General features: G+C 41.7%; 1 protein-coding gene across 2 annotated transcripts in view; it reads left to right on the forward strand.

The window, feature by feature from the left end:
* PRMT8 (protein arginine methyltransferase 8) overlaps nt 1-21,571 on the forward strand; it is a 111,538-nt gene that overhangs the window by 84,026 nt on the left and 5,941 nt on the right. For both annotated transcript variants that reach the window (XM_038388050.2, XM_043514601.1), the window contains 4 exons: nt 3,374-3,516; nt 3,938-4,025; nt 7,351-7,466; nt 16,082-16,232. In XM_038388050.2, coding sequence (XP_038243978.1) covers nt 3,374-3,516; nt 3,938-4,025; nt 7,351-7,466; nt 16,082-16,232 — 498 coding nt within the window. The remainder of the gene's footprint in view (nt 1-3,373; nt 3,517-3,937; nt 4,026-7,350; nt 7,467-16,081; nt 16,233-21,571) is intronic.

Genomic DNA, 21,571 nt, shown 5'->3' on the forward strand with positions numbered 1-21,571 from the left:
ATAAATAAACAAAGCAGGGAGGCTCCCACCTTGTGTAGTTAGAGAAGTTAAACCTGCAATTGTTAAAAAGAACTTTATGGCACAGCACTTGCTGGAGATGTAAAAATGACATTAAATAATCATACAATAAAGACCTGCTGATCCTTTGCTTTCCCACTGTCATGAGACCCAACCCTTTCCTAGCTATCTGACCGCTTGCAACTCCCTGAAACTCACCTAAGCCCTCACTCACTGCCAGTTGCCTCCTCCTCTCTCTCTGGACATCTGCTCTCTATCACCTTCCTCTGTTCTGTGGTCTGGCTTGCCCTTCCTTCTAGACTTTCCTGACCATTTACCCTGCTTGATCTGCCTCCGAGCTGCTGATTTCTAACCCATGCTTCGAACAACCTGTTTTAAAAACTGAAGCATTAATTGGAATGATAAGGTATCAAAATCTTAGGAAAAAGCCCTTCGTGCTGACCCCTGGAGTTGGGAATTAAGAACACAAATAAGCCAAAAATTACATCAAAGTTCAAGAAAACAGAATTCTTTGTCCTGGGGATTTTCTTTTTTTCAATGGACTCAACAATTCACTCTTCAGCCTATGGAGAGCCCAGCCATGGAGGGGACATGATGAAGAAGATGGCATGTATTAATAAATCTTCTTCCTTGATACTTCACACCCCTTCTCAACTTACCAGGAAAGCAAGAGCTAATAATGTCTACCAGTCATGGATATAAGGATAGAGAGAGAGGAACAATGCATGCTACAAAAAGAATTGAAGCTACAAAATGTACTTATCTCAGGGATGGCTGCACAGATTGAAGATGAATTGAAAGCATTATTATTCCAGAAACACAGCTTGAGTGACAGAAAAATCAGATATGTTGTCTCAGTATGAGAGTCATTAGGATGTCAGGATTAATTCCCATCTCATTTGTGGAGCCCTTTTTCCCCTGTAAATTGTTCAACTTAATCCCCTGCCTATACTATGGTTGTCCACCATAGCGTAGAAAGGCCAGAATGAAAAGGGGTTGCTAGTCTGTATTTAAAAATAAAATTACACTTCAGTGACTGAAACCTAGATGGATTTTTATCATTTCTTTTGTTGGCATCAGAAATCACAAATAGGTTCTTCCTGGAAGTTGCTAGATATAAGAAATAATTTGTGTAAAAAAACCAGAAGATCCTTTTCTTCCCTGAACTAATTTCTGCGGGCATAAAGAACAGAAATTAGAGATGCAACTCAAAAGATGTCATTAAAGAAGTAGAATCAGCTCAATTAATTCCAGCTGAACTTTGTTATCTTCAATACAAGAGTCTTTTCCCCTATGTTTTCTTGAACTTTAAATCTGAAAAACATCTGTTAGGAAAGGTAAAAGAAGAAAATGGAGGTCAGGATAGAGAAAATGGGTCCAAAATAGAGGGATAATAACCAATTCTGGAAAAGTATATACCATTCATAAATAAATCAGGTTAGATGTGATCTGAAGAATTTCCAGTTCCTAAAATTGGTGTGAAAACTTCAGTCATTATTTTGTACTTAAGGGTACTTATTGTCCTTGCTCTCTATACTTTGCCCTATGCACAATGGTGCATCAGCACATAGAAAGAAAGATGTTTGTGAAAATAGCTCAAAATTACATGAGCCCAGGATAAAATGGACTAAATTTCATTTGAAATTACAAAAATTTGTCAATGAAAATACTTTAATTGAAATTTAAACATTCTCCTGCAACATTATAAACCCAAATGGAACAGGTTGTTCTTGTTTATGAGGACCAGGAAGTGAAACTAACAAGTAAAAATTTCACTCTTCAAGGTCAGGTGACAAGCAAAGAAATTTAAAACAACATAAAAAGTAAATTAGAATTGTCTCACAGAAATATTTTCCAGTTTAACCCTTAGGATCCTGGGGCTGAGAAGTGAGGAAACATCTTATTAAATGGCGTGAATTTCCTAACATTTTTATACTAGCTGAGTTGCCCCATAATCCCTAGCACATAGCTGCATGCAATCCAAGACAGTTCTCTAGCTATTGTAGTAAGATGTTTGAGGTGTCTGTCTATAATCCCAAGTTTAGTGTAACAATTGCTATACCAGGAGTGGGATTGTTTGCCCATTTCTGCTGCTTTGTGGAGATGGAGGTTTGAACCATTTCTTGCCTACTAGCTTGAAGACCTTGATGAATTTGGGAGTGGCAGTGAGGGACCTACTGGCATTTTCAAAGATGGAAGACAAGGGTTTCTGGAAGCATAAGATGTCTTCCACCCCCATGACAGAGCTGGGAATGGGTTTGGAAAAAGGCAGCTAGGGACAGACTGAGGTTGGGACAAGGGAATGTGCTTCTGAGAGAGAGGGCAGGGTAGTGGGGATGGGTCTAGAACTGTGTAAACTGCAAAATGCCCAATGTAGATCTCATTTACATGCACCAATGTAAATCAGGAGTAACTCCATTGAAGTCAACGAAGATAAACACATGGCAAAACCATGTGAGATCAGACAGCTCCTAGCTCCATGAATGTTGATGGACTTGGATTGATGAGTTGGCAAATAGTACTAGAAACCAAACACAGCCTGAGGTTGGGTGTATTCAGAGTTTTGGATGAATTCTTTACATCCCACTACTGAAGATGTAGACCTATGGCAGCTTCCAAAGGGCTGGTAATCGAAGATGTTGTAACAGGTAAGGAATGTTTTTTTAAAAAAAATATATGTTGTTTATCTTGACAGCGTCCCTTTATATTGCTACTAAGGGTATATCTACACTGCACCCCGTACGTGTGGTTACACGCCATAGTGAAAAGCAAGCTGTATCCATACTATGGTGTGTAGCTCCCTGTGCAGGGAAAGGCTTCAGCAGCTCCTTGTGGTGGGGGAAAGCAGGCTCCAGCAGCAGGGAGGCAGCTGGACACTACACGGCTAAAAACAGGGAAAGGCACTGCTTGGACCTGCAGAAAGCCCCAGGTACACTGCATACACTAAGGGTCTGGGATGTCTTTACTCTACTTGCCTAAGCAGCACCTCACACCATCTGCACTGGTAATTATACCTATGCTAGCGGGGGAGCGGGGAAGGACACAGGACGTAGTGTATGCACTCTACATGCTGACGAAAGTGTGTCATGCACTGTAGACATACCCTAATGATTCTCTGTTTATTATATACTGCATGGGCCTGACCCACTTCTCCCATATACTGGTTTATTTCTTATTTGTGTAACTTCATGAACTTGAGTGGAGTCACACCTGATCTGCACTGTAGAGAGAGGAAAATCAGGTCCATATATTTAAATCAAAATGAAAAGCAAGGGTAGAATGACATTCACCAGTGAGGTACTTTTAATCAGGCTTTTATTATGTGAAACATATTTCTTTTGGATTCTTTTTTCAGTAATCACAATATTTAAAGGTAAAGTGGAAGAAGTTGAACTGCCCGAGGATAAAGTAGACATCATCATCAGTGAATGGATGGGTTACTGTCTTTTCTATGAGTCAATGCTAAACACAGTCATCTTTGCACGAGACAAGTGGCTGGTAGGTGCTCTGCATGTCATACTCCTTGCTGGAGGTATGGTCATTTATTTTCCAGTTGCAAGCTCTCCCCGCCTACTACCACCAGCATCAAAAAGACACAGTTACGTTCAAGTGCCCTTTCTTAGGCTTTAATAGAAAGATTAGCATGGGGATCCCAGTAAACGGGGAAACCTTTCATTTTAAAAGTAAGCTTTGCTTTTGAGTGACAGCTGGTACAATTCCGATTGACGCTATTTATCTAACAACATTGCCGCAGGGTGCAAGAATCTCTGAGATATTAAAAGCCGATGTGAAAATCTGAAGGAGAACAATAAAGGCATGCAGGGGGTGCTTGTCTGGTTTTTGTATGTGCAGTTCAAAATGTGATGTCTTTGTCAGGTGAATAGATTACGAGATCCATTTCCCCACAATTCATCAACAGAAACCTGGAGGGCTTATGTTTCCAGACCGAGCTGCTTTGTACGTGGTAGCAATTGAAGACAGACAGTACAAGGACTTCAAAATTCACTGTAAGTACAAGTCTAATACATTCCTCCTGTGTGATCAACACCATGAAAATATTTTTATTTCCCCATTCACATTGTTAAAGAGTAGCCTTTTGGACTGTTCAAAATAGATACATTGGACATGATTCTCCTCTTACTTTATCTTAATTTTACACCAGTGTGACTTCACTGGAGTTACTCCTGATTTACACTAGTATGAGGTTAGATAAGACAAACCCCTCAGGTGGCTTTTTTACACTTGGTGTGTTATTTGCAAACTGCGTGAAATAATGAGAAAATGCACTGCCATTTTAAGAATGACTATTCGTTTTAATAGGCTGGATCTTCAGGTGTGTAAATCAACATAGCTCTGTTGACTTCAGTGGAATTAGGCTGATTTACACCAGTTGAGCATATGGCCAAAAGTTAAAGCTATTGCTTGCTAGGTGTTTTATCAGTCTCAGCAGCTGTGAAAATACATACTGCCCCTGCTGATATTAGCATTTTGCATAAGCACATCTTTATTGTAGCCTGATTCTGGTCTCCCTTAAACCGACATAGATCAAGAGAAACTGCACTGAAGTCAATAGAATGACACCAGTGTAAACCAGGTGAGAGATCAGAATCAGGCCAATTGATCTAAATTGAATTGCTCTTGAATTAGACTTGTGTCAGTGAGATGAGAAACAAGCTCCTTCTGTTTATATAACAACATTCCCTGATTTCATTGTCACATTCTATCAAGCTCATAGCTCTTACTCCTTGAATTTCAATTTATTTTTTGCAGTAGGAAGGTGGTGGTGGTGGTGGGGGGTGTCATTCTTCGTCCTGTATTTGTTTTACATCATCCTGTGTTTAGTTGCACCCGAGGAGAGCAGCAATCCTGCCATACTGCTGCAAGCTCCCCTCTGGCAAAGACTTGCTATAAGAGAAGCTGCTGAGAAAGTTAACGGAGTGTGGGCACTAGGTCACAAATACAATATCCAGATGAACACAAAGACAAATTCATTAGTATGGAACACTGTATTAAGAGGCAGGGGAAAAACATGAATAGAACATTGTAGGTTGAATGTCTGATGTTCCCGCACTGCCAAAAAAACTCTAACCACCTGTAATCTTCCCTAAATATGAACTTTCTGGATTTTAGAGTTTGGGATTTTTTTAAAAACTGCATCACTCCATTGTGCTATCTAGAGCAATTACCATAAAAATCTACACATTTGACTGCCTAGAAGCATGCAGTGTTGTGGTAGCCTAGAGGCAACACTCAGATGAAATTTACAATTATATAATACACAGGTTAAGAAAAGAGTGTCTGTACATCTGGGTATAGTGCTTAGATTATCCATAAATACAAAGTCTGTTTTTAAAAGTCAAAAGATACATACAGTGCATAATCAGCAATAACCCAAATTAAGGTGGCCCTTAATTTCACTCAGCTGCCCTTGATGCCAAGAAGGCTAACGGCATTTTGGGCTGTGTAAGTAGGGGGCATTGCCAGCAGATTGAGCGACATGATCATTCCCTTCTATTCGACATTGGTGAGGCCTCATCTGGAGTGCTGTGTCCAGTTTTGAGCCCCACACTACAAGAATGTGGAAAAATTGGAAAGAGTCCAGCAGAGGGCAGCAAAAATGATTAGGGGGCTGGAGCACGTGATTTATGAGGAGAGGCTGAGGGAACTGGGATTGTTTTTAGTCTGCAGAAGAGAAGAATGACGGGGGATTTGATAGCTGCTTTCAACTACCTGACAGGGGGTTCCAAAGAGGATGGATCTAGACTGTTCTCAGTGGTAGCAGATGACAGAACAAGGAGTAATGGTCTCAAGTTGCAGTGGGAGAGGTTTAGGTTGGATATTAGGAAAAACTTTTTCACTAGGAGGGTGGTGAAGCATTGGAATGGGTTACCTAGGGAGGTGGTTGAATCTCCTTCCTTAGAGGTTTTCAAGGTCAGGCTTGACAAAGCCCTGGCTGGGATGATTTATAGTTGGGGATTGGTCCTGCTTTGAGCAGGGAGTTGGACTATTACCATTGATACCATTACCAAAGAATCTTTGCCAAATATGTTGCAATTTAGAATCATACTTACTGACCTTTTACTATTGCTGCCAATTCTGACCCTGCTGGGAATTCCAAGAACTAAACTGCTGTGCTCTGAGAGGAGAAGCTTTTGCAAATCTGCTCCCTACCATGGTTTGTCAATTTACCTTGCTTGTTCTCATGCATAATAATATTTTTAAATGCTCAAAGTACTTTTCCAGCCATTCATCTACCCAGTACATACTGCAGCCCACATGACTTTTGTAACTTTCAGTTTAGACTTTTAATGGGGCATTGTGGTTTAATGGAATTTGACTCATCTGGTTCAGGAGAGTGTAATGTGAGCTTGGTTTAAAAAAATCCAAAAATGTAACAGTTCTTTGTATTTTTTCACAAAGAAATGTCAACCATAAGAGCAGAGCCAGTGTACTTTCCCCCTAAGGGATCATTTGTTCAAAGAAAGAAACTCAGCAAGATAAAAGGCACTTACTGGTACAGTCATCAGAACAGTTCAAATACCAAGTGAGCTCAACTCAGCTTGCAAGCTTTTTAGAAGGCAATCTATCATGATGTACTTGCATTAAGGTCTTGATCCTCCAAACACTTAAAGATGTGCATAACTTTACTCTCATGACTAGTCCACTGACAGGATAGGGGCTACTCATGTTTTTGCAGGATCAGGGCCTACAAGATTAAATGTTATCTAGAAGTCAGAGCAAGGGACAAGGATCCAGGAATGGATTATTGAGTTCTATTCACAACAATTTGGCTGACTTGCTGTGTGATTCTGGGCAACCCATTTAAATGCCTAAGTCTTTAAAAGCATCCGCTGATCTTGGTTTCAGAGGGGTAGCCATGTTAGTCTGTATCAGTAAAAATATACAGCACATGAAAAGATGTGGTAAGACAACTTGGTAAGGCAACTCCCATCTTTTCATGTGCTGTATATTTATACCAGCTTACTATATTTTTCACTCCATGCATCCGATGAAGTGGGCTATATCCCACAAAAGCTTATGCCCAAATAAATTTGTTAGTCTCTAAGGTGCCATAAGGATTCTTGGATGTCTTAATTATTGGGGAATCCAAAACAAGAGGCCACATTTGAAATTGTTTGCCTTGATCTTCCTGTGCCCTGTCTGCAAAATGGAGATAATGCCACTTACATATTTAACAGGGGTGCTGTGAAAGTTAACTAATCGGTTGTGAAATGCTTTGAGATTCTGGAACAGAAGCAGCTATGCAAAGTGAAAAAGATTTATTTATTTTATATTACTTCTCACCTTTGACACATCCATTTGCATTGACAGGGTGGGAGAATGTGTATGGCTTCGACATGACCTGTATTAGAGATGTTGCCATGAAGGAGCCCCTGGTCGACATAGTAGATCCAAAGCAAGTGGTGACCAATGCGTGTTTAATAAAGGTTTGTTAATTCCAAATGTACTTAAATGTGAACGCTTAACACTTACTGTGGCATTCTTTGGAGATGCATTATTTTTTCTTTAACACTATCTTTTGGGGCTGCTAACAAGCTGCAAATACCATCAGTATGGAATGTGATAAACTAAGGGAAAATAATCTTAGTTTTCATAATATTCAATATAAGCATGTTGCACATGTCGGGTGTCATCAGCTCAGCTAAACATGAATACTAATACCTTGGTCACATATGGTACTACCCAAATTGGAAGATGTCACCTGAGAGTGGGATTTTGTGCTCATCTGGCTGCTGCTATAAATGGATCTCCAAACATACCTTCAAACTTGCACAAATTAAATATAAATCTTTTTTTGGGAGGGAGGGGGTAATCAGTGCAAGTACAGGATAAATGGAGACATTGTATATATTTAGATATGCATTTTAATTGTTCTTCCTCCCTGTGAACAGATATTGCAAATTTGAGATTGAAAGCTACTGGGGAGAGGTGTTAAATGGATTCAAGTTACAGTGAAAAGATTAAGGCACCAGATGATATTAACTCTGCTGGAACAACTCCAGTTTTACCTCAGTGTACGAGATCCGCATTTGGCCTTAAATTGTCAACATGATTTCTGTAGCCAAGTTCTCACTCTTTTTCATACTGGAACCTCCCAGCACTCTTCTCCAGTCTAGCTTGGATATAGCTGTGACCCCACTCCTATTTAGCAATATGTGAAGGGCAGGGTGGTCACAACCCCCTGACAACTGTTCATAACCCCAGGTTGAGAATCCATGATAGTTCAGAGATTCTAAGGCCTTGTCTAAACTGCCACTTTACAGTGCTGCAACTTTCTCGCTCAGGGGTGTGAAAAAAATAACCCCTGAGCACTGCAAGTTTCAGCACTGTAAAGTGGCAGTGTAGACCGTGCAACAGCGCTGCGTGCCCAGCGCAGGTAGCTATTCCCCTCATTGAGGTGGTTTTTTTTTTTTGTTTTTTTTTGTTTTGTTTTTTTAATAGTGCTGGGAGAGCTTTAACATTACTAGTGAAGAGATGCCTTTAGGCTAGAAGGGACCTCTGTGATCATATAGTTGTCCTTCTGTGTAACACACTGCATAGAAATTCCCAAATTCCCCTTTTTTAGGACTAATCCTTTTAGTCCTTATTCCCATGAATAGTCCCAGGGAGTTCAATAGGGCTACTTGCATGAATAAATTCTACTTGCATGAGCAATGGTTTGCATGAACCAATTCTACTTTCCCTATTGTTATCTGTATCTCTGGCTGGCTAGAGGCAAAGTACTGTGTTATTTCTATAAACAAAGAGCAAACGGATTACATAAATCTGAATAATATTTCAGATTATGAAAACAGGAAGGAACAAAAGTAAAAGCTGTATGCAGGAGCACAGCGTGTGCATGCTGTATCTGCACTCAGTTGAACATGAGATGGCTGTCCGTCTTTGTAGAGAGCACAGGCCTTAGTTATTTAAAATCATAGCACACAGGAAACAAAGTTAGCTAAATAGACTACTGCACATACGATAGTTAAGATGGAATATAACTCAAATGAACTTTAAATGAACTAAACAAATGATGGATACATAGTGCAAGAACATATGATTGAATACCTTGATTTCCTTGGTACCATGTGACAGCTGCATGTTTGTTGGCCCAAATCTAAAACCTTTAACAAAAACTCATTGAAATCAACAGAGTATAGAAAGACAGACTAAGTTGCTGGTCTTCAATTTGCTCCTATTCAAGTTTGTGCTATGCAAGCTAGTACTGGAGAGGGGGGAGTAAGAAGTAACAACAAACCCACTGTCCTAAGGCTTTTCACTCCAATGTTAGCTAGAATTTTCTACACTCAAATTAATGCCTCTCCAGTTAGCTGCCCAGAGTGTTTGGATTAGCAGCAAAGAGTAGGTGAGTCCCCAATGCATTACTAACTCGATTTCAGCAGCTCTCAGGCTTCAACCCACATCCCCAGACAGGCCCTCTAGCTTGAGTTTAAAGCACCACTTAGTTTGAGCTAGAGATCTGTGTGTGCGCACAGGAGTAGAGCTATGGGCAACACTTAAGTTATACATTGAGTCAACACCAGTAAAGACAAGCCCTTAGAAAGAAAGCGAACACCCCTTCTGTGAACTTTTCTGGAGTGGTCTTAAATTTAACTGCTTATTTTCAAAACATAAGGTGCAATAAATTCTGCATTCACCTAACATTACAAATGTTTCTTCCTTATCTAACACCTTCCTCTGAGAGAGTCCACCCACTTGCATCTGTCATGAGGACCATGCCTTCTGAGCAGCAGGCATCATGCATTCAGCAGGGTTTAGCAGATTTTAGAATCAATGAATAGTGCCCCCACCTGGGGAAACAGTGTCAATAACCCGAGGGCAAGCTTTAGTCCCCCAAGGAAATTTTACAGCATAACTAGGGCCCTGTCAAATTCACGGCCATGAAAAACACATCACAGACCATGAAATCTGGTCTTCCCTACTCCCCCATGAAATCTGGTCTTTTGTGTGCTTTTACCCTGTACTATACAGATTTCACGGGGGGAGACCAGCGTTTCTCAGATTGTGGGTCCTGACCCAAAAGAGAGTTGGGGGGGTCCACAAGATTATTTTAATTGGGTCACGGTATTGCCACCCTTACTTCTGCGCTGCTGCCTTCAGAGCTGGGCGGCTGGAGAGTGGCAGCTGCTGACGAGGGCCCAGCTCTGCAGGCAGCAACACAGAAGTGAGGGTGGCAATACCATACTGTGCCATCCTTACTTCTGCTGGTGATGGCTCTGCCTTCAGAGCTGGGCTCCCAGCCAAGAGTCACTGCTCTCCAGCTGCCGACCTCTGAAGACAGCGCCGTCACCAGCAGCAGCGCAGAAATAAGGGTAGCAGTACCGCAACCTCCCCTACAATAACCTTGCTACTCCCCTCCCCCAATTCCTTTTTGGGTCAGGACCCCTACAATTACAACACTGTGAAATTTCAGATTTAAATAGCTGAAATTATGAAATTTATGATTTAAAAAATCCTATGACTGTGCAATTCACCAAAATGGACCGTGAATTTGGTAGGGCTCTAAGCATAACACACTTAGTAGATAGTCTAGCATGGCTCCTAAGGGCCTGATTCTTCCACCCTGACATTGAAGAGTGCCTTATTCTATAATAGCGCCATTGGAATCAATGGAACTAATAGCTAAGTCAGGTACTACTCAATGTGAATAAAGGTCTCGGAATCTTGCCCTAAAGTAGTTGTTGAACTCACAATCTGCTCAGTGAGAACACAGGAGGTGTCAAGGTGGGCTTTATATAGGGGTATATTTAGCAAACTGTTTCCTGTGTGATGTCTGATTAGTTGGGGATTGGTCCTGCTTTGAGCAGGGGGTTGGACTAGATGATGTCCTGAGGACTCTTCCAACCCTAATATTCTATGATTCTAGGAGATTTTAAATCTAAAAAAACCCTTAAGAAACTGTAGTAAAAGGCTGGCTGAACAAATATGGGTGCAAGTAGACTGAGAAGGTGGCTCTCCATATACTGACTCCATAAAAAAGTTTTGGGAACCCACAGAAGTTTTGAGGCTTATCTCCCATCTACTCATAAAGATAAGGTAGGTTGTCATGACCCCCAGGACCTGTTCACAACCTCTTGAGGGTGATGACATCTGGTTGAGAACCCATAGTCTACATAAACAGCCTTTTCAGCAGGTCTTCCTCATGCAGGGGCTAATGCCTAAAATACACACTGGGGTACCTAACCATGAGAGTACGCAGTGGTAACAAAAAAACCTGGCTTGTTTTTTCAAGTGTCTCATGATCTGTGGGTGTGTCCATTTTTGGGTTGTCCAAAAGGGGGGCCTGAATTTCAGAGGGCAGGGGCACAATACTTTCTGCATGGAGCCACACATCCCCAGAGAGGGCTCTGGGAAGCAATGAGCCTGAAGGAAGCACAATGCCTAGGGAGTTTGGCCACGTGCCAAATGCGCTTCTGCCCATATCCCCACCCTGCAAGAGTGACTTTGCCCCAAGGAGTCTGTGGGAGGGAGTGAACCATTCCCCTTCAACACCAGGAGACAACTTGAGAAGGGTCCCAACACAAGTTCCTTTCTCCCCACTCCTCTTAAAAATAAAAACAAGACCCACAGCACCTACTTTGGCTATCTTCCACTTCTCTTGTTGTGGTACCACCTTTGACGGCTTCCATCCTGTAATCATCTTCAGACAGCATCCTGCGCCTCCACTCCCTAGTTTCTCCTCCTTCCCCTCTAGACCCCTCTTTGTGAAATCTTCTCTGACTCCTCTCCTTCCTCCAAACTCCTCAAATCTCCTTCCTCTTCCTCCACACCGCCTCTCTCTTCCTCCCCCAGATTCCAGTTTCTCCTCTCCATGAATCACCCACTCAGTCTCACCTCACTCGCCACCCTTATCCCCAAACACTGCATTCTCTTTTCTCCAAACTGCCTCCTGCCCTGTTCTCTTTCCCTCTTCCAAAATCCTGCTATCTTCCTTTCCTCTAATTCCCCTCATAGCTGCACTCCTCCGGTCTGTACTACCAAAGGGGTTGTGTCTAGCAGGGGGAGGTAGAAGTGAAAGGAGTAACTACTACCAGCCAGTGCTGCACCCTCATGTCCTGGGCAGGCCTCTTCTCTCCTGCACAGCTGGTAAGGAAGGACTCCAGGTAGGAAAGGAGCCACAGCTGCAGGCTCTTGCCTGCCCAGCAGAATGACACTGCTGAGGGCCCTGCTGGCATGAGACTACAGCTGCAGCCACTTCCTGTTATTGAGCCTATTTGGAAGGCCAGCAGGGAGGCAGGGTTGACAGAGCACCACAGGTGAAAGTAAGCCGGTGTGGTCTGGTACGCTGTGCTGCACCGGACTGGCTTCCCTAGGCTAGCGATTTAAAGGATTCTGGCAGCAAGGCTCAGGCAGCACTTTAAAGGGCCTGGCGCTCCTGCTGCTGCTGCTGCGGGGAGCCTGGGCCCTTTAAAGCCCCATCCGAGCCCTGCTGCCAGAGCCCCAGGGTAGCAGCAGCAGGGCTCCTGCAGTGATTTAAAGGGCCCGGGGCTCCTCTATGGTAGTGGTGGCTGGAGTCCTGGGCCTTTTAAATCACCCTGGGACTCCCAGCCACCTCTGCAGCTGGTAGCTCTGCCGGTGATTTAAAGGCCCTAGGGCTCCCAGTTGGAGCCCTGCCTCTTCTGGTAGAGGCCATGCCCCTGCTCAGGACTCTAGTACTGGTAAGTCCTTTAAGTTACTTTCACCCCTGCAGAGTACTGAGGCAGCTGCACAAAGCACCCTCAGACTCTCTTTTCCTGCTCTGCAGCCTCCTCTCCAAAGCCAGCCAAAAGCTCAGGGGCTGAGGGGGAGGCATTGCTGTCCCCTGCTCTCCAAGCTGAAAGTTTGGGAGGGTGATTCCTGCTCCTTCCCCTCTAATTACTCTCACACCCATCACACACTCTTGAGGTGACTAGTGCCACTTGTGGCAGAAACCAAATCTTCCACACTCCTGCAAACAAGAACTGAGTGGGACACATAGCAGGGGAGGTTCCTTATGCCGGTATTCCCCTCTGTGCTTCTCCACAGGCCCCCAGGCACAATCTGATCCTAGGTAGTTAGCTGCTGTGTTTATCACTCTTACTATTTCTCAGTTTAACACTTTATTACAATTAAGGGCTCTATTTGGACCAGCCTTGTGCTCAATTATGCCCAATTTTTGAATAATTTGGAAAGAAATGTGGAGGAGCATGACTTTTCCATCTAATTTTTTGCAAAATTAGCATTCAGCCACCTCGGATTTTGTCTGAGAAGCAGGACACACATCTAGTATAGGAATGTGTGGCAGCTGAAATGGAGGTTAAGAACAGGGATTGAGTCAGTACAAAATTGTACAAATTAATCAATACCCATTTTTTTTAATCTCCTACTCTGCATGGCAAATTAAAGTATGGTTCTGCTCTGAAAAAATGACTGTAAAATTGGCACCTTCTTACCAGTATTTTTGTTCTCTGTAGATTTCCAGAGACATTTTTACTAACTTTTGCTGACAAAATAATTTTTGATTTTGATTCTGCTTCACCCTTAGCAACAAAAAATTTATGCTAAGTTCTAGTCGGTTACATCTGCAAATCCATTGAAGACAATGGAACTGCAGCTGTCACTGAAGGCTCAATTTGGCTTGCAGAATCTTGGCCAAGATTTTGAAAAGTGATTAGTTGTTTTGGGTGCCTAATTTGTGCCAAAGTTTTTGGGTCTCTCCTGGAGCTCAGCACTCTCTGCAAATCAGACCCTTAAAGTTGTCTCAAGTCAGACACTCAAAAATTGAGGCATCCAAAATTGCTGCTACTTTTTGGGTGAAAGCTATCAGTACCCTGTGATAACAAGGGAGAAGGACATCGCAGGTGGGTTTGCAGGGATGGCAGTTAAAAAATATTTTTACTTGCAGATTAATCATATTTGGAAAGGCATTATTAAGGGACAATAAACGCAGAACCTCCTCAATGACTTTTATGCAGAATAACTTTTCAGAGAAGTACTGCACTTTAAAGCAGTCAGGCAGTTTTCATTTATACCACTTATAAACATGCGACAGATAATTCAATGCCTCCACATGGCAGATACTCAATGATCTTGGAAGCAGAATACATTCTTCATATGGTTGAACTGTTCCTGAACAATATCTCCAATATATTAAGCCAAAACTAGAGCTCTGTTGTTAAAGATGCAACCTTATGTTTTCCTCCTCTTGGAAAAACCTATGAATTGTGTGGTCAATGCAAAGAAATCCATTTCTAAATAATAGCTGAGTCTGTCTGTGTTTGTCTTACTATGCCTGTCCTATATTATTGAGCGTTCTTGACGAAATATAGAATTGTATTCTATATAAATGTTCAAGATTCTGATCTCCATTATACTGATATAAATCCAGAGTGTTTCCGCTTCAGTCAATCCAATTACTCCAGGTTTACACTGATGTAATGGAGAAGAGAATCTCGCCCATGTTTCCTTTTCAGACTTCAGTAGCGTGGAACAAACTTTGTCTCAGAATGCATGAACTGTTTTTGTCTTTTTCTTTATTTTAATGTTGAAATTGATTTTCCTCCTTTTGATATGAAGTGGTGTATTGGACTCATTACCAAATAGTTGTGCCTGGTCACCAACAAAAGAGGAAGTGAAGGCAGATGTACTTACAGGGATATAATTAAATGCACCATTTGAAATATAGGATATCCCATACCATCAGATATAACCAATGGTATACCAAGCCTTGTATCCTGCCTCTCACAGTGTCCAGTATTCAATGCCTCTGAGGAAAACAATGAACATGCATAATACAGCATCCCAAACAACTGTGCAATGCTGTACATGCGTGGGTAGAATTCATCCCGATTCCTGAGGCAATCAGCTTATGCCCTGAAGCGTGAGATCTGATTTGAGCATCAACATAAGCACACTGTCTTGGAGACTGCATCTTTGTTGTTGAATGCCACATTCAAGCCATATTAATACTTAGATAATTTTCTTCTGTGGTCTAAAAAAAATCCTCTGCCTAATATTTTGGAATCCATTCTTTGATACAAGGTCAGAAAGCATGATCGGGGGAAGTGGGCCCATGTCACCTACTTTGGAGGTTCTGTTTATTTAGCTCTACACAGCTAATGCATATTCCCTTCTGTGAAGAGGATCCAAAAGTGAAAAAAGATGCCCTTACGAATCAAAATTCACAGAAGAGGCCTTAGATATTAAAAAATTTAACCATGTTGCCAAGTAGAAATTAGAGGTAGCAAAGTCTATGAATTCATCTTACTCACAACCCTGCTAATGCTGGGTTGTTCATTCCAATGTGTCCAGACATGGCCGAAGCAAATAAATTTAAAAATTCAAATGAATATTCATGGCATATTTTCTGCATTATTCACTCAGCTATATATCTGTGTGCAGTTCTTACAAGTGATGAAAACTCCTTCCATCTCCTCTCAGGCCTGACCCAGGTAAACAGATGTGTTATGGCTTAATTTTCTTGCTGTCTCTGCTGCCAGCTTTCATGGCCCTGCCTCCTTTTTTTAAGTCCAAAGTCTTATTTCTTTCAACCCCTAAGGTTTATGCCCACTCCTACAGTAATATTAACTGCCCTCTGCTGGTTATTAAGGGTCCAATTCTGCCACCCTTCCTCATACTGAGTAATAATTACACGAGAGAGTAAGGGTCTCATAATTGGGCCCTAAAGGCTCCCTCTTCTACTTTTTCTCCATATTTCAAAGCATATTTTCTTACCTTGTTTCTCTCTAACTACTGCAACGCCCCAGGGCAAATTCCCTTTCACTGGTTGGCCTCTCCATTGTTCTCTGCTGAGCTAGTGAGTTAATTGGCTGCTTGCCTGGTTGTAAGATCCCCCTTCTGGGTCATTTGCTGATTTCGTGGATGCTATTCTTCTCAAACATGCCTTTGATTTCTTACAGAGCAATGGGCCGCTTTTAGCCTACATTGCTGAGCAATAAATAAAATGTTTAAATACATCACTCAACACGTTAAACAGATCCTCTCACCTAGTCTAGTCAAGACAACTCAAGACATACAGACTAATGTTATGTAAATGGCTTATTCTTTTTCCTCAATGCAGGAAGTGGATATTTATACAGTGAAGACTGAAGAACTGGCTTTTACATCTGCGTTCTGCCTCCAAATTCAGCGCAACGATTACATTCATGCCTTGGTCACCTATTTTAATATTGAATTTACAAAGTGCCACAAGAAAATGGGATTTTCAACAGGTATACTATCTCCTTACTGCCACAGCTCCATTGTGTGATAATCCTGAAGGCAAGAATGTGAATCCTTTATTCACATTGATGAACAGCCCTATTCTTGTGAACAACTGCTCGCCAAAGTGAGTAAGGAGTTCAGTCTTGTCCTAGCCAGTATAACTTTTTTTAAAAAGAAAATCAAATAATTGACTGACTGTATTTAAAGGGACAGGATACCAAAATATCATTGGGCCAGATTGTCATTTGCGCTGAGACACCATTATGCAGCTGTGGCAGGCCTTAAAGTGGATGTAACTTAGATCTTGTCAGAAAATGCCCACCCCACCAGAAATTGACTTTTTGGTTAAAAATCAAAAAGCAAAATATGTTGAAAAGCTGAATTTGATTCTGAAATGCCAATGTAGTGTCTCATGGGAGTTGTAGTTTGAGTGCCTCATGCACCCATTTTCCTCTATAGTGTGAATTGTCAGGTCTGACTACATCTCCCATGATGCACTAGGATTTCACCTCTTGGTGACGGAAGGCGTGGCATCATAGGATAATAAGTCTGGCTGCATAGCCTGAACCATAGTGGAGAATAGCCACATGAAGCTATGAACTACGACTCCCACGAGGCACCTTAGTGGCATACCCAAATCAAAATATTTTAGTTTTCAACTGAACTTTTTTTTTTACTTTTTCGTTATTGATTTTTTGAATTACAATAAAAAAAATCCAGACAGTTGAAAAATTGTTTTGTCAAAAATCCAATTTTCTGACAAAAATAGTTTTGACAAATTTTTCAACATCCCTAATATAAATGTAATTTATAACCAGAGCAGAGCAAAGGAGCCTTAGTGCAAATTTAAATGTGGCCCAATGAAAATGGTTGGTGTGTGTGTGTGTGTGTGTGTGTGTGTGTGTGAAAAATTTGCATTAAATAGAGACTGGTCCAGCTCCTCAATTGGTGTACAGTGGTAGAGAACCACAGACGTCAACAGAACTACACTGATTAACCTCATTTAGGTATTTAGCACATCATTATTCTTTTTTTTTTAAATGGGTGAATAGGCTGATATTTGCCTGATAGATTTGAGCATCAATGACTACATGCGTCTATCTATTCAGACACACCACTCTCCTCTGCTCAGGGAGCACAGATGGTCAAGTTATGTCAATTTTCTCTAAGGAACATTAGGGATGATTGGAACTCCCTGCACTCTTTCCCCAGAGCGCATCTGTGCCGGGTCAGACTTCATTTGGCCCTAAGATGTTTCCATTTAGAAATTTTACCAGAGACAAATCAAACAGAGAAGAGATTAATTAAGATCCTTTGGTATGGATCTGGATCCAAACTCATGCATGCAGCAGCATCCAACTAGTCTCATGAGTGTGGGAAGCTGTCAGAGGAAGAGTTACTACATAATTTAGGACTTTTCTACACACTAGAGCTGGTTGCGAATTTTCTGATGAAACGTTTTTCATCACAAAGGCCTATTTGTAGAAAGTCTGTTTTGACAAATGGTTTTGAGAAATCCTCCCACTTCAAAAAAACCTTTGAAAATAAACAAACAAACATACATTTCAAAATTGTTGAAATGTTGCATTTTGTAAACAAAAAGGTTTGTTTTTTCTTCAAAATGACTGTGTCAAAGTTGTAGTTAATTCATACTAAAGGAAGGTAAAAAATAATAAAGTTGAAATCAAAATGAAATGTTTTTAAATTACGGAAATGAATTGATTTTGATTGATCCAATCCAAAAAAAAGTTTGGATTGTCAGTTTGTGAAAACTTTAGAGATATTTACATTTCGTCCCTATTTGGGACACAATTATTCAAAATCATGATAATTCTCACTTAAAGGGAAAACAATTTCCCACCCAGCTCTGCTACACACAACTTCTACCATTTTAATTATAACAATATAGTTAAGTGGGTCAACCCCCATTGGTGTGGGCAAACTACAGCCCATGGGCTGGATCTGGCCTGCCAGCCATTTTAATCTGACCCTCAAGCTTCGGCTGGGGAGCAGGGTCTGGGGCTTGTCCCGCTCCATTGCTCTAGCTGGGGACCAGGGTCTGGGACCGATCCACACGGCTCCCGGAAGCAGTGGCATGGTCCTGCTTGAGGTAAGCACCACCTGGAGCCTGCACCCCTGCCCCAACCTCCTGCCCCAGTCCTGATCCCCCTCCCTCCGAACCCCTTGATCTCTGCCTGGAGCACCCTCCTGCATCCCAAACCCCTCACTCAGCCCCATCCCAGAGCCTGCATCCCCAGCTAGAGCCCTCACACACACACACACACCCCGCACCCCACTCCCCTGCCCTAGCTCGGCGCTCCTTCCTGCACCCTGTACTCCTCATTTCCGGCCCCACCCCAGAGCCCACACCCCCAACCAGAGCCCTCAGCCCCTCCCGCACCCCAACCCCAATTTTGGGAGCATTCATGGCCCGCCATACAATTTCTGTTCCCAGATGTGGCCCTCGGGCCAAAAAGTTTGCCCACCCCGGTATAGATACTAGTATAAATGTGCATATAGTGACATATTCCCATAAGAGAAGGGGAATAAGCTCTCCTGCTATAAGCCACATTTTTACTGGTATAATTACAACCACACACAGGGTTGTGGTGGTACAACCATTTTAGCTAAATAAAAAAAAAATCGCACCCCTAAGCAAAATTATTGTACTGGTACGAAATCTGAGCAGACCAGGTCTCAGCATCTTTCTCATCATCTCATGAGTCTGATTATGTTAATGTGATCTCAGTTAATGCATGATAATACTGGCAGAAACTCAATTTGGCTTGTCACAGACTGTTGCATTTTTACTATGAAGAGCACACTGAACACATATCACTGTCTCCAGCAAACAGCAATTTAAATTGACTCTTCTTAGCAGAAAGAGAGAAGTTGGCTGCTATGAACCAATTGATAGACATGCAAAAAGAATTCTCCTGAATTCTTAAGTGTCTCTCATCTCTCTGTCTGGTGTTATTGACCCAGGCTCACCATGAAACATGAAGACTCATTTACCAGAGAGAATTTTTTTTTTAAATAAATAGCCCTCCTGGCATTTTCTGGTGTTTTCAGCTTTCAGTGGAATGGCTTTGGGGGGGGGGGAGGTGTCTTAAATACAGTATCGCATACAAGTCTGAAAAACATTTTTATTGTTTTAAAAATACATGTGAAAAATATTGCTATGGTTTATATGACTCATTTACTTTGGAAGATCATCTTTCACACTTCCACAGAGCCATTGGCCCTTCTCCTCTCATACCAAGGTAAATAAGGAGTGATTGGATTGAAATCAACAGAATTATACTAGGTAAAACCAGTGAGACAGCAGAATCAGACCTCTTGGTTACAATGCATAAAACACATTTACAAGCACAGTATTTCAGAGAGGCAGCATCTGTAGATAATCTGTGTAAGAAAAGTAAGGAGCAGGAAAAGGGCATTTAGCTCCATATGCCAGCCTTTTGCTATTGTAGATTTTCACCTTATATTCCTGTTCATCCATGCTCTTTGCTCCCATCCTTTGGTTGGTAATTTATTCTCTGGATCTGATTCTTCTGTCACAGCAGTGTAGCTCCATTGACTTCAGTTACTCCTGATTTACATTGTAGTATGTGAGAAGAGAGAGATCTGTGGGTCCCATGAGAGCTAATGGGAAGAAGCAGGACATTGTATTTTAGTTCCATGGAAGTGGGAGATTAAAATAGATGTAATGATGGAGGAAGTGAGAATGTTTTTCGCATTAGATTTGATTGTTTTATTAGCCATGAGGCTAATGAGCTTGGAGGAAGAGGTGGGTCTTAAAATGGTACCAACAGACTCATGGGATCAGTTATTTTAGTGCCTAGGGGCCACAACTTGAGATCAGGGCCCCAGTGTGCTAGGTGTTATATAGACATCTCAAGGCTTGTCTACAGTGCCCTGGCCTACAGTTCAGCCTATGAGGGTGTGAATAGCAATGCGCACCGAAGTGCATCGCTGTAACTCCCATGTGGATACTACATGTGTGAACTAAAAGGTTCCTAGTTCGAATTAACATAGTCCTCTTCAAAGAGGACTACAGTAATGCAAAATAGGAACCTTTTGGTTGGAACTGCAGTGTGCAGCAGGGGGAGTTATAGTGCAACACACCCCTGTAGTCTGAATGGTGGGGCAGTGTAGACACAGCCTCACTGGGGTCTGTAGGTTCTACTGTGATTGGGAGTAAAAAAGAGTCTCTGCTGCAAAATTTGACAATGTAAATAGACAAGAGAAACAGAGTGAGAGAAAGGAAATATTAATTAGACTCTGTTAAGTGACTTGCCCAAGAACCCAGATAGCTGTCCTAGTAAGGAATGTGTTCATGGAAATCATCAAGTGGTGTGGTACAAGGATATCAGAGTTATGAATGCAAACTTGGGAAATCAAAAAATCTAAGGTAAAATTTTCAAGTGCCCAAGTGACTTAGGAGCCTGAGTCCCATTTTCAAAACTGACTTAGGAGTCTAAACGTTTTTGAAATTCAGTGAGACTTAGGCTCTGAAGGTCCAGATTTGTGAAATCAATGGGAGTTAGGTGCCTAAATACATTTGAGGGTCTGGGCATAAGCAATTCAGGGAGTGGAAGATGGGAGGGATCAGCAAGGAAAGCTACCTAATTGAGGTCAGAAGATGTATGGATAAAGTGAGAGAGGCTAAAAGTCGAGTAGAGTTGGACCTTGCAAAGGGAATTAAAACCAATAGTAAAAGTTTCTATAGCCATATAAATAAGAAGAAAACTAAGAAAGAAGAAGTGGGGCCGCTAAACACTGAGGATGGAGCGGAGGTTAAAGATAATCTAGGCATGGCCCAATATCTAAACAAATACTTTGCCTCAGTCTTTAATAAGGCTAAAGAGGATCTTGGGGATAATGGTAGCATGACAAATGGGAAGGAGGATATAGAGGTAGATATTACCATATCAGAGGTAGAAGCGAAACTGAAACAGCTTAATGGGACTAAATCGGGGGGCCCAGATAATCTTCATCCAAGAATATTAAAGGAATTGGCACCTGAAATTGCAAGCCCATTAGCAAGAATTTTTAATGAATCTGTAAACTCAGGAATAGTACCAAATAATTGGAGAATTGCTAATATAGTTCCTATTTTTAAGAAAGGAAAAAAAAGTGATCCGGGTAACTACAGGCCAGTTAGTTTGACATCTGTAGTATGCAAGGTCCTGGAAAAAATTTTGAAGGAGAAATTAGTTAAGGACATTGAAGTCAATGGTAAATGGGACAAAATACAACATGGTTTTACAAAAGGTAGATCGTGCCAAACCAATCTAATCTCCTTTTTTGAAAAAGTAACAGATTTTTTAGATAAAGGAAATGC

Source organism: Dermochelys coriacea, chromosome 1, assembly GCF_009764565.3.
Source record: "Dermochelys coriacea isolate rDerCor1 chromosome 1, rDerCor1.pri.v4, whole genome shotgun sequence".
NCBI lineage: Eukaryota > Metazoa > Chordata > Testudines > Dermochelyidae > Dermochelys > Dermochelys coriacea.